The 13,654-nt window shown below is 47.8% G+C and overlaps 1 protein-coding gene across 2 annotated transcripts; it reads left to right on the top strand.

Annotated features, from left to right (window-relative positions):
• Positions 1-9,228: 9,228 nt before the first annotated feature.
• On the top strand, positions 9,229-13,541 carry FKBP11 (FKBP prolyl isomerase 11). Of its 2 annotated transcripts, XM_008003088.3 has the most exons (6): positions 9,229-10,198; positions 10,380-10,445; positions 10,841-10,928; positions 11,234-11,267; positions 11,640-11,710; positions 13,299-13,541. In XM_008003088.3, the coding sequence occupies exons 1-6, from the start codon at positions 10,070-10,072 to the stop codon at positions 13,514-13,516; spliced, it is 606 nt and encodes a 201-aa protein (XP_008001279.1). In that variant the 5' UTR covers positions 9,229-10,069; the 3' UTR covers positions 13,517-13,541. The 2 variants fall into 2 exon arrangements, with proteins under 2 accessions (XP_008001279.1, XP_008001277.2); XM_008003086.3 differs by lacking the exons at positions 9,229-10,198; positions 10,380-10,445 and adding an exon at positions 10,502-10,717.
• Positions 13,542-13,654: the final 113 nt, after the last annotated feature.

Genomic DNA, 13,654 nt, shown 5'->3' with positions numbered 1-13,654 from the left:
TGTGCCTCTACTCTCAGATCTCCTCAGCCTTGCACATAAGGTGCTTCTAGTTTGAACAGAGTCCCCTCACTTGTCTAGTTCTGGACTTTGGCAGTGAATAAACATGAAGGATAAACGTCTGGGCAGTGTAATGACCTTGATCCTTCTTGTAACTAATGGCCCTGCATCAGCTCTACTTTAGGCGTGGTTTTTCATTGTCAGGATGCCAAGCTCATCCAGAGATCCCACAAATGTCTTGAGGAATAGACCTTTTCCATAAAGCCTCCATCTCCATCGCACTCCTACCACTATTCTGTTCCTCCCCTGCTACCAGTGTCTGGCTCCAGGCAAAGAAAGGGATGGTGCTACCTTTAGGGTGAGTGAGGTCTAGGTGAGCCAGGCAAGCCTTCCCCAGTCTTAATATTTTCTTAAGCTTTGAGGACAGAGGTCTTCCCAGCCTGCTGTTGTGGGAAAGGGATAGGATTCAGGCATATAATAAGTTTGAGAGCCCCAAGTACCAGTGTGAAGCATATAATTTGTATTCAGTTACTTCCCTGCTGCCTCCCCTGCCAATTTTCCTTTTTCAGCACTTCTGTTATTAATAGGCCATCACCCTCAAGGACCAGTGCTTCCACCATATATAACTCTCAAACTACTCCAACCAGACATGTATTATCAATCCCAATGACTTTGAACATTACCCACCTACTCCTCAAGATAAGATGACACTTTCTTCCTTCCAGGCTTCTCCAAAGTTCTACTTGGTGACACGCTGCTGCTAAGAGTATCTTTCCCAAGTGTTTTCTTTCTTTCTTTTTTTTTTTTGAGACGGAGTTTCGCTCTTGTTGCCCAGACTGGAGGGCAATGGCACAATCTCACCTCACCACAACCTCTGCCTCCCGGGTTCAAGCCATTCTCCTACTTCAGCCTCCTGAGCAGGTGGGATTACAGGCATGTGCCACCACACCTGGCTAATTTTGTATTGTATTTTTAATAGAGATGGGTTTCTCCATGTTAGTGATACTGGTCTTGAACTCCCGACCTCAGGTGATCTGCCCGCCTCAGGCTCCCAAAGTGCTAGGATTACAGATGTGAGCCACCACACCCGGCCAGGTGTTTTATTTCTATATTAGCAAATAGATATCTTTCAGAGCTACAACCTCTCATAATGATAATGGAGAGAACTTTAGCTGAATGGTGGGCCAGTAGGGGGATCTTTGGACCCCTGAACAACTTGGAGAAGAGGATGACCTATTCCCTTTTGTTCCTTAGTACTCAATTTAGAATGCTAGGAAGTTGAGGGGAGCCCTCTTGTGGCAGTTGCTGAAACCTTCCTGTTATTTTGAGGGGACGTGGGATGAAGAGGAGAGTGAACCTGGGAGGTAAATGCTTAGCACCCAGCTCTTAGGACAAACAGCAACCCCATCTTCCAGAACATGCATAGCATCAGTCATGGACTGGCGGAAAACTTGGACCCAGGGTCCACTTCAGGATAATTTGGGCAAGGGAGCTTCCCAAATGAGCCTGTAGAAAGCCAGTGGAAGGGCTTAGGTTGGCTAAGGTGGGATGGAGGGCAAAACCCTCCCCCTTCATTCCAGAGTATAGGGGCAGTGGTAGAGAGTGAATGTATGTGTGGGTTTCTCAGTCTTAAGGTATAAGGTCTGAAGGCTCTGGGAATTCACTGCACACACCACTTGCAGTTCAAGTGCCTAGGTTGGTTACAGCAGGAAGTTGACAAGTGTGTATTTAGTATATTTGATGTTTTTAGGCATCTGCTAAAAGTAGGCATCTGCTAAAAGTAGGTCAAACCACTGAACTCAGGGAGGAGTCTGGGGATCCATTTCTGGGATGCTGTGAAATCCTTTTGGGATATCTGTAGTATACCACGTTGGGTAGTGAGAGTTGGGGGACACCCATTGCTGCTGCTTAGTGTAGGGAGTGGTGTCTTTGGGCAACAGTCATATTATTAAGAAAAGGTGTTTTTTTTTTTTTTGAGACACAGTCTCTGTCACCCAGGCCGAAATGCAGTGGCATGATCTTGGCTCACTGCAACCTCTGCCTCCCAGGTTGAAGCGATTCTTGTGCCTCAGCCTTTCCCGAGTTGCAGGGATTATGAGTGCACACGACAACTCCTGCTAATTTTTTTTTTTTTTTTTTTTTTTTTTTGAGACAGAGTTTCACTCTTGCCCAAGCTGGAGTGCAATGGCGTGATCTCAGCTCACCACAACCTCTACCTCTCAGTTTCAAGCAATTCTCCTGCCTCAGCCTCTGAGTAGCTGGGACTACAGGTGTGTGCCACCATGCCCAGCTGATTTTTGTATTTTTAGTAGAGATGGGGTTTCACCATGTTGTTGAACTTGTGACCTCAAGTGATTCGCCCACCTTGGCCTCCCAAAGTGCTGGGATTACAGGCAGGAGCCACTGTGCCTGACAGAAAAGCTTCTTTTCCAGTTCTGAAGAGTGTGAAGGTAGGAGAACCAGAATCCAGTTCTCTCACTTTCCAACTCAGTAGCTAGAGAGAGAAGAGTATCATGCTGGTCACTGGGGAGTGATAGGATCCAGATGCCTGGCTTTAGGTTATAGACAGGAGATGGAGAATCTGTTCTTGTCTTTGCCAAATCTTGCATTGATGGGATGATACCTCCTTGGTTAGAATAGCCATAGGGGAAGAGTGGAGGAAGGAAGTAACTGCTTCATTCTTGAATGAATGTGTGCATAAACATACCTGAAAGAAAACATCTAGTCAGCTGGGGTTATGCATACCCTTGAAAATACAACACCAGGCCAGGCACGGTGGCTCACTTCTGTAATCTCAGCACTTTGGGAGGCTGATGTGGGAGGATAGCTTGAGCCCAGGAGTTTGAGATCAACCTGGGCAACGTGGTGAGGCCCCATCTCTATATGAAAAAAATATATATATATAAAATATATATATAATTATATATATGATATATATGTACAATTATATGCATATATATATATTTTTTACTTTTATTTAAAAATATAGAGATGGGGTTTCACTGTGTTGCCCAGGCTGGTTTCAAACCCCTGGGCTCAGGCAGTCCTCCCACCCCAGCCTCCCAAAGTGCTGGAATTACGGGCGTGAGCCATTGTGCCCAGCCAAAAAAAATGTTTTTAATTAGTTGGGCATGGTGGCACGTGCCTGTGGTCCCAGCTACTCAGGGGGCTGAAGTAGGAGGATTGCTTGAGCCTGAGAGGTTGAGACTGCAGTGAGCCATGTTGCGCCACCACACTGGTGACACAGCAAGACCTGTCTCAAAAAAAATCAAATTTTAAACCCAGATTTGTATATGCCGACTCAGGCTTTTACTTTATTAACAACCTGTTATAAATAAATACTTAAGAACATTTAAAGAGCAGTGTTCTGCTTACTCTTTGGCACATAATAGGCATGCAACCTTGATGAACAAATAGATGAATTAATAAACACCATTGTCTTTAATCAAGCTGGGCATGGTGGGTGCCCCATGAGTCTTGGAAGCTGGGGTACTGTGGTAGGGTTTCTTCTACACACTGACAGAGACACCTTTGAGGGTGGAGGCTTTTCTAGGAATGGTTCTGTGATTAAGTTGTATCTCCAGCCAGGGGTGGGTCAACTCTCCTACTTTTCCAGGAATCATGTCACCTTTCTCTGTTGTTTGGATTTCTTCTAACTTGATCCAAGGAAAAAACTCCTTCTCTGGTCCCTCCAGGGTGCAGGTGGGCTTGTGCTGCCTGTGGGTGGATATTGTCTTTAATAGTTTTGCCCTTTCCATTTTTACTACCACCCTTTCCTACTCTACTCCTCTTCCCCTTCAGGTTCCTCTTCCCCTTCAGTTTCCTCTTCCCCTTCAGAACAGAGCCTCAGACCTGGATAAGACAATAGCCTTCCACCTTCACGACACTGTTAGAGTCTGCTGATACATCAGTGCAGTATGCTGTGTCATCCTTTTGCTTAGAAACTTCCAATGTGTTCCCATTGCCTTAGTCTGACATTCAAGGTTCTTCACAACTAGCCCTTAATTCCCTCTCCAACCATCTCGCTCTAGACTCTGGCCAAATCCCTTACTTTAGACAAATCGGTCCATTAATTTTTCCCAAACATCTGGCCCTCTGCCTTTACCTCCTTTCTCACTTGTTTAAAAATCCCACTCCAAGATCTAGCTGGTTTCAACTCCTCCACAAAGCTGCCTGTGCCCCTGCAACCACAAGGACTTTTATAGTTTTTCCCCACGTTGGCTCCTTTAGCTCTGTTAGCACAACTCATTTAACACCTCCCACTCATTCCCCTGTATCACTATATATCTTGTTTATCCATATAATATTTAATATTAAAAATTATTTTCATAACCTGAGAAGTAACATCTGAGCAGGAAAAAAATTATTTTTATAACCAAAGTAATTTTTATTGTAAAAGATCCAAACAATACAAAAATATACAGAGCAACATATGGGACATTCCCCTCTACTCTTCTTTCATGCCCAAAGGTAACCATCCTCAGCTATTTAATGTGCATCCTTCTAGTTCCTTTTCTAAATGTATGTGCTGATACATGTTTGTGGAGGGGTTAAAATATAAATGGGCTCATATCGCATCTGTTATTCTGCTACTTGCTTTTTTACTTAGGGTATATATACATTTGTCTTAGATATTTTCTATATTAGTATAATTAGATCTTTTAATGCCTTCTCAGTATTTCATAGTATAATTTCTTCAAAATAAAACATACTGTCTAGAATCTATTATTTGGAGGGTATCGTGTAGCTAGTACTTAGCTCCAGACATGATTGCAACCTTGACCTTGCCATCAGTTAGCTGGCTCTGGGGGAGATAGGAAGGGAGGAATGGGGCATACACAAATAACTGCAACAAAAGGAAAAATATAATAATATCCACAAATGTATGCCTGGAGCTCCTAGCTAAGAGAAGCAGGACTTCACAGAGGAAATGATATTCGAGCTTAGCCTGGAGGGAGCTTGATAGGTAAAAGAAGTGTATGTGTGCAGGCACAGAGATGGAAACAGAAAGATGTAGGTTTGTCTGATGCCAGACCACAGTCCTTGAGCAGGAAGGGAGTTTGGCTTAATTCACAAACATTTACTGAGCATTTATGTGTCAGACATTAATTATACTAGCAATGAAGATTTAGAAATGAGAAACATGAAGTTCCTGTCTCTAAAAGGGATTCAGTTTAATGGAATAAAAGCCAAGTTTGGAAAAACAGATTAGGGCCGGATGACAAGCTTTCAGTTGTCATGTCAAGGAGTTGGAATTTCATTCACATGGGCAATGTGAAGCCATGGTAGGCTTTTTAGTGGGCAGATGATGGGACTGAAACTGTAGATAGCAGCAGTGTCCACAATGGTCTAACAAGTAGGGAGAGGCTAGGGATGAGGGGCTTATTTTTTGAGACAAGGTCTCTGTCACCTAGGCTGGAGTGCAGTGGTGTGATCATGGCTTACTGCAGCCTTGATCTCCTGGGCACAAGTGATCCTTCCACCTTAGCCTCCTGAGTACCTAAGACCACAGGAGCACACCACCATACCTAGCTAATTGTTAAATTATTTGTAGAGATAGGGTCTTGCCATGTTGCCTAGGCTGGTCTTGAGCTCCTGGCCTCAAGCAATCCTCAAGTGATCCTCCTGCCTCAGCCTCCCAAAAATGTTGGGATTACAGGTATGAGCCACCACGCCAAGACTTTTCTTAAACAAGATAGAAGTTTAAAGGCCAGATGCGGTGGCTCACGCGTGTAATCCCAGCACTTTGGGAGGCCTAGGCAGGCGGATCACGAGGTCAGGAGAGCAAGGCCATCCTGGCTAACACGGTGAAACCCCATCTTCACTAAAAAGAAAAATACAAAAAATTAGCCGGGCATGGTGGCGGGTGCCTGTAGTCCCAGCTACTTGGGAGGCTGAGGCAGGAGAATGGCGTGAACCCAGGGGGCGGAGCTTGCAGTGAGCCGATATCGCGCCACTGCACTCCAGCCTGGGCGACAGAGCGAGACTGTCTCAAAAAAAAAAAAAAAAAAAAAAGAAATGTCTTTCTGCCTCAGTTAAAAGGTGTCTGGGGCTGTGCATGGTGGCTCACACCTGTGATCCCAGCACTTTGGGAGGCCGAGGCAGGTGGATCACCTGAGGTCAGGAGTTCGACACTGGCCTGGCCGACATGGTGAAACCACATCTTTACTAAAAATACAAAATTAGCCTGGTGTGGTGGCACACACCTGTAGTCCCAGCTACTCTGGAGGCTGAAACAGGAGAACTGCTTGAACCTGGGAGGCAGAGGCTGCAGTGAGCCACAATCGCAGCCCTACACTCCCGCCTGGGCAAGACAGAGTGAGACTTCATCCAAATAAATAAAAATAAATAAATAAAAATTAGCCAGATATGCTCGCTTGAACCCAGGAGGTGGAGGTTGCAGTGAGCCAAGATCACACCACTGCACTCCACTCTGGGCAACAGAGTGAGACTCTGTTAAAAGAAAAAAAAAAATGGTGAGCTGGGCGTGGTGACTGACACCTGTAATCCCAGCACTTTAGGAAGCCGAAGCGGACAGAGATCACTTGAGTCCAGGTGTTCAAGGCCAGCCTGGGCAATATGGCGAAACCGCATCTCTACAAAAAATGTAAAAATTAGCTGAGTGTGGTGGCATGCCCCTGTGGTCCCAGCTACTTGGGAGGCTGAGGCAGGAGGATCACTTGAGCCCATGAGGCGGAGGTTGCAGTGAGCCAAGATTGCACCACTATACTCCAGCCTGAATGACAGAGACCCCCATCTCAAAAAAAAAAAAAAAAAAGTATCTAGCGGCTGGTCTGAAGATAGGCATCTCAATTGTTCACAGCCAGTTACAGATTGAACTCCTCTTTTCCCTTTCTCACTACTGCACTTGACTAGACTTTTTTTCCCCCCACAAAGAATGGGGCTTCAGATACAACTGAAAAATAAAAGTGTCTGGTGGTAGGCAATCCAGAACTGGCATGGTGGCTCTGCAGTTAACAAGGACTTATGCTTCTTTTTGCTTAACCATCCTAGCATGCAGCTTCCATCCTAATGGTCATCTCATGGTCCAATATGGCTTCTAGAGCTTAATTCATCTTATCTGCATTTCAGATAGCAGACAGAAGGAATGAAAGATGATTGGGCGAGGGAGAGGAGCACAGAAGGATGCTTCCTAGTTAACTCTTTAAAGGGCCTTCTTGGAAGTCCAAGACAATACTTCCAACACTTCGTTTATGTTCTCTTGGCCAGAACTTAGTCAGTTAGCCATATCCAGCTTTAAGGGAGACTTGGAGATGTAGTTTTGTGGTTTTTTTGTTTAACTTAAAAAATATTTTGATACGTAATTTGCAAACAGTGAAATGCACAGATCGTAAGTATACAGTTTGATAAGTTCTGACAAATGCATACACCCATGTAACCCACATCCCTCTGAAAATATAGAGCATTTCATCACCCCTAGAAATTCCCTCCTGTTGAGGGGCCCTGGTTTTTTTTTTTTTCTAACAATACAAATGAGAAATAATGAAGGCTTCTTATCCTGAGGTGGGAGGGTTGTAGCTATGGGAATAGAAGGGAGGAGCTGGAGAGACTGTGGAAGGAGAATCCAGAGTAGACCCGTTGGATGTGGGAGATGAAAGAAGAATGAATGCTGGTAGCAGAGCCACTAACAGAAACAGCAGATAGGGAGGAAGTCCGGGTTGTTACGGATGGATTGGAAGAATGAGTGCAGTTAAGACTGTTGGCCGGGCACATTGGCTCACGTCTGTAATCCCAGCACTTTGGGAGGCTGAGGCGGCCGCATCATGAGGTCAGGAGTTTGAGAGCAGTCTGGCCAACATGGCAAAACCCTATGTACTAAAAGTACAAAAATTAGCCAGGCGTGGTGGTGGGTGCCTATAATCCCAGCTACTTGGGAGGCTGAGAAAGGAGAATCGCTTGAACCCGGGAGGTGGAGGTTGCAGTGAGCCAAGATCATGCCATTGCACTCCAGCCTGGGCGACAGGAGTGAAACTCTGTCTCAAAACAACAACAACAACAACAAACTGTTTTAAAAAGTGGACTGGGCATGGTGGCTCACACCTGCAATCCCAGCACTTTGGAAGGCCGAGGCGGGTAGATCACCTGAGGTTGGGAATTTGAGACCAGCCTGACCGACGTGGAGAAACCCTGTCTTTACTAAAAATACAAAATTAGCCAGGCGTGGTGGCGCATGCCTGTAATCCCAGCTACTCGGGAGGCTGAGGCAGGAGAATTGCTTGAACGCGGGAGTTAGAGGTTGTGGTGAGCTGAGATCGCACCATTGCACTCCAGCCTGGGCAGCAAGAGCAAAACTCCTCCTCCTAAAAAAAAACTGAAGTCTGGCCAGGCGTAGTGGCTCACGCCTGTAATCCCAGCCCTTTGAGAGACCGAGACAGGCGGATCACCAAGATCAGGAGTTTGAGACCAGCCTGGCCAACATGGTGAAACCCTTATCTACTAAAAATACAAAAATTGGCCGGGCGCGGTGGCTCAAGCCTGTAATCCCAGCACTTTGGGAGGCCGAGACGAGCGGATCACGAGGTCAGGAGATCGAGACCATCCTGGCTAACACGGTGAAACCCCGTCTCTACTAAAAATACAAAAAATTAGCCGGGTGTGGTGGTGCGTGCCTGTAGTCCCAGCTACTCGGAGGCTGAGGCAGGAGAATAGCGTGAACCCAGGAGGCGGAGCTTGCAGTGAGCCAAGATGGTGCCACTGCACTCCAGCCTGGGCGACAAAGCGAAACTCCGTCTCAAAAAAAAAAAAATTAATTAAAAAAAATAAAAATACAAAAATTAGCCAGGCATGGTGGCGGGCGCCTGTGATCCCAGCTACTTGGGAGGCTGAGGCAGGAGAATCGCTTGAACCTGGGCATCGGTGGTTGCAGTGAGTGGAAATCGCTCCACTGCACTCCAGCCAGGGCCACAGAGCGAGACTCCATCTCAAAAAAAAAAAAAAAAAAATGTCGTCTGGGCGCAGTGGCTCACACCTGTAATCTCAGCACTTTGGGAGGCCGAGGTGGGCGGATCACGAGGTCAGGAGATCGAGACCATCCTGGCTAACATGGTGAAACCCCCTCTCTGTAAAAATACAGGATTAGCCGGGTGTGGTGGTGGGCGCCTATAGTCCCAGCTACTCGGGAGACTGAGGCAGGAGAATGGCATGAACCCAGGAGGCGGAGCTTGCAGTGAGCCGAGATCGTGCCACTGCACTCCAGCCTCGGGGACAGAGCGAGACTCCGTCTCAAAAAAAAAAAAAAAAAGTGACGTCTTTACACAAACATAAAGGGGTTATGTGTGCTGCCCTTTGAGAAGTTTGTTGATGAAAGGAGAAAGGAAGTAGTAGCACCAGAGGAAAAGGTCAGGGGTTTACCCTGTTCTTACAGGAAAACAGCGCCTTGCTCTTTTCAGCTAGCTTTTCAAAGGATAGGGATAGGACAGCTCCCTGCCCTCTTTCGGATATTTGGATCTATAACCTCCAGAAATTCAGGCTGAAGTAGTTGGAGGTCGGAGAGGAATGAGACAACTGCCTGGGTGGGGTCGGCCAGCCAGACACTGCCAGGATAGCCACAAGGAGACATAACTTAGAGGAAAGAGCAGACAGCAACCACGTTGGACTCAGGCAGTCCTGGGTTTGAATCCTGTCTGTTTCACCACCTAGCCTGATGACCTTGGGCACATCCTGGGCACCCTGTGCCTTATCTGTAAAATGGAAACAATTATGCTGACCTTTTAGGTTGGTTTTGAGGATTAGAGACTAGCTCCTGACACATAGTAGGTAATCGTAAATGGGTGCTATTATTTGGCCCAACCCACATTATAGGACAGAACGTCTAATGAACAGGTCAGAACCTGCGCCCTCCGGATCTTGGAGGGTACGGAGGGCGCCCCTCGGCCTCCTCCCTTTCGGAGGTGGGGACAAGGTGGAGGAAGGGCTGCAGGAGGAGGAGCTCTAGCATCGCGACCCGCCCCGTCCCGTCCAGTCTGGCCTGGGCGCTGGGGGAACGCTGTCCTAGCCGCCGCCACCCGAACAGCCTGTCCTGGTGCCCCGGCCCCCTGTCCCGCGCCCAGTCATGGCCCTGCGCCCCTCACTCCTCCCGCTCCATCTGCTGCTGCTGCTGCTGCTCAGTGCGGCGGTGTGCCAGGCTGAGGCTGGGTTCGAAACTGAAAGTCCCGTCCGGACCCTCCAAGTGGAGACCCTGGTGAGGAGATAGTCCCAAACCTCAGCACCCGTGGGCCGAGCCTTGTGGGGTAACACAGGGATCTCAACGAATCTGGGAGCCGGGAGGGAAGTGCGGGAACTGAGTTGGGGGTGGTGCTGGGTCTAGGAGCGAGAACGGGATCTTTGGAAGAGCATCCGTGACCCCTGTAGTCCGATCGTAGGTGGAGCCCCTCGAACCATGTGCCGAGCCAGCTGCTTTTGGAGACACGCTCCACATACACTACACGGTGAGGGGTCTCAGGGGCCGGGGCGGGGCCTGGGAGGGGGTGGCGCCCTGCTGAAACACGTCAGCTTTGGCTTGGACACGTGGCAAGCGGTTCGGGAGAAGAAACTCGGGGCTCTGGGGTTGTCGAGCACATGGCGAGGGGAGAGGCGTTGCTCTTCCGTGCCTCTTTTTCCTCCTTGCTTTTCTGCCAGTTCCTACCTGGCACGGAGAAGTGCAGGGTGGAGAGATCTCCGAGAAGCGCCAGCCCTCTGGGGCTTCCTGTTCCTTACAGCGGTAAGGGGAAGGCTAGGCTGCCGCTGTAAGGGGGCTGCCGCCGCCCAGCGGTCCAGGTGTGTGTTGCGCGCCTGCTGGGAGGGAGGGTGCTAGGTGTATGCTCTTGATGCTCTCTCCCCCCAGGGAAGCTTGGTAGATGGACGTATTATTGACACCTCCCTGACCAGAGACCCTCTGGTTATAGAACTTGGCCAAAAGCAGGTGATTCCAGGTATGTGACCTGTGCCTCCCATTCTACCTCTTCACAACCTAAGCCCTTTCTTAGCCTCTTCAGCTCCAAAGCTGCCCTGGAAATTCCCCCCTGAAATGAGTAAGACCCTAGGGCTCTACCAGTTACCTTCTGAGGTTCAAACCTCACTTCTAATACTCCACTTGTCCCATACCCTATTGGAAGCCAGAGATTTAAGAAGGTGGGGCAAGGCCTATTGAGGGTGGAGGAGGAAGACTTTGGTGTTCATGTCATGGGATTTGGGGAAGGTGGATAGCTTCCAGTTCAGTTGTGTCTTCTTCCTCAAGGTCTGGAGCAGAGTCTTCTAGACATGTGTGTGGGGTGAGTATCTGGGCAGGGGTGGGCCTGGGTACCCTCTTTGCATGGGAAGAGGTTTTCTCTGCCATCCTCGCTCCTTAAGAAGCAGGAGAATGTGGAATAAAGGACCCTGATTCCCACTGGACAGGTCCAGGTCAGCGGGAACCCTGAGGGCATCCAAAGCCTCTGTGCTTCTTGCGCCGTTGCTTTTGTTGGGGAGTTGAGGCACACGGGGAGATGGACACCTTTGCTGGCCAGCCTGTTTGGTGTTCAGGTGGAAAAGTTCGTGTTTTGGGTGTGAAGATCCAGAGGGTTTTGCTGGAGGAGCTTCAGCTGGACTGAGGCTGCTGGCCTACCTCTCCTGCCTCTGGCTGTGACTGACATTCCTTCCCTCAGAGAGAAGCGAAGGGCAATCATTCCTTCTCACTTGGCCTATGGAAAACGAGGATTTCCACCATCTGTCCCAGGTAATCTGACTAGGCCTGTCTCTCAGGCCATCGAAATACCCAGTCCCTAAGAGCTGTAAGGAGCTATATACTTTGTCTAATGCTCGAGAAGGTCCAGACCAAGTTTGTTTAGACAGACAGGAGTGGCTGGTGCCTCCATCTCCAGGGCCACTTTTTTCTTCCTCATATCACCAACAGGGACTAAAGATAAATAACCTGATGAGGCCACCTGGTGTGACCTCTAGCAGCCAGTAACTTGTTAGGGAAGAGAACTGCCTGTGCCACCACCTTTCCCAGAACACTGGGCTTCTTTCCTGCCCTTTTCTACAATTCTACGCTGTGTCAGCTGTACAGCCGCCCCCCCACCCTGCTTCCTTTCAGCCTCCATCAGGGAAGAGGTAGTAAAAATAATCACAGTCAAGTAATTCAAAACAAAACAAAAAGCAACTGTTAAAGCCAAGTCTACCCCATAACTTTAAAAGCCATCATAGGTCACTGCCGATGTCTATTTTTGAAGGGTTGAGATGGACAGATTTCCCAAAATGCGTATCTTTTGCTTTCAGTTCTAACAGATGTTCTATTAGCTAAAATGTGTTGTACTCCACAGAGTATTGGGCTAGTAATTCTTCTTCTTCTTCTTTTTTTTTTTTTTTTCTTTTTGAGACGGAGTTTCATTCTTGTTGCCCAGGCTGGAGTTGCAGTGGTGCAATCTTCACTCGCCACAACCTCTGCCTCCTAGGTTCAAGCGATTCTCCTGCCTCAGCCTCTCAAGTAGCTGGGATTACAGGCGTGTGCCACCACGCCCAGCTAATTTTGTATTTTTAGTAGAGATGGGGCTTCTCCATGTTGGTCAGACTGGTCTCAAACTCTCAACCTCAGGTGATCTGCCTGCCTTGGCTTCCCAAAGTGCTGGGATTACAGGCATGAGCCACCGCGCCTGGCTGGGCTCATAATTTTTATTCTAGTTCCAGCTTAGAGGAAGGCCTGGAAGGAGGGTAGGGCAACCAAGGAGAAACTCTTTTACCCAAAGCCCTATACCTCCCCATTCCCAGTGCTGGTTATTTGCGCCTCTTCCGCCCACTCATTTCTGTTCCACCTGCCCCTTTACTTCTTAAGCAGCATCTTCATCCTTCTTCCTCTTCAGTTCTTATGCTGAAACTCCTGTTATCTCATAATCACGTTGAATGTGCTTATTGGTTGGTTGATTTTTTAAAGTCTAGTTTAAATCCATTTAATTTCAGACTTGCAAAGACTCTATCCATGTGGTTATTTGGAAATACGATAAGTTAGTAGTTAGTATAGAGGGTTCTCCCACTTACAAATAGAGAAGAGTCTTACATTTCATATTCACAGAAAGTTTTCCTGCATTCAAAGACTTGTCACTGGACCCAAGCCACATGTGTAGGTTGGGGTCAACATGACTATCACTGAACTCTGCTCATAATCCTCCTCTACTCTTGTCTAAAGGAATTCAACCCCACATTTAAATCTTGTCAGCTTCATAGTTGTTGGCTTTGCTGTGGCCTACCCTCCCTATTTTCATTCAGATTCTGAGCCCTGGATAAAATGCACTGAGAGTCTAACCCTCTCCACCCCTCTGCCTCTCTAGCGGATGCAGTGGTGCAGTATGACGTGGAGCTGATTGCACTAATCCGAGCCAACTACTGGCTAAAGCTGGTGAAGGGCATTTTGCCTCTGGTAGGGATGGCCATTGTGCCAGCCCTCCTGGGCCTCATTGGGTATCACCTATACAGAAAGGCCAACAGACCCAAAGTCTCCAAAAAGAAGCTCAAGGAAGAGAAACGAAACAAGAGCAAAAAGAAATAATAAATAATAAATTCTAAAAAACTTCTTTGCATTCTTCATCTGATACTTTCTGAGACTGCCTTTGAAAGTGGGAATGAGGTAAAGGGCTGAGGAAAAAAGCATTCTTAGTTGCATCTTGCCTGGCATGGGGGTGGTTGT

The sequence above is a fragment of the Chlorocebus sabaeus genome, chromosome 11 (assembly GCF_047675955.1).
Source record: "Chlorocebus sabaeus isolate Y175 chromosome 11, mChlSab1.0.hap1, whole genome shotgun sequence".
Lineage (NCBI taxonomy): Eukaryota > Metazoa > Chordata > Mammalia > Primates > Cercopithecidae > Chlorocebus > Chlorocebus sabaeus.
This window is presented reverse-complemented; position numbering and strand designations above follow the sequence as displayed.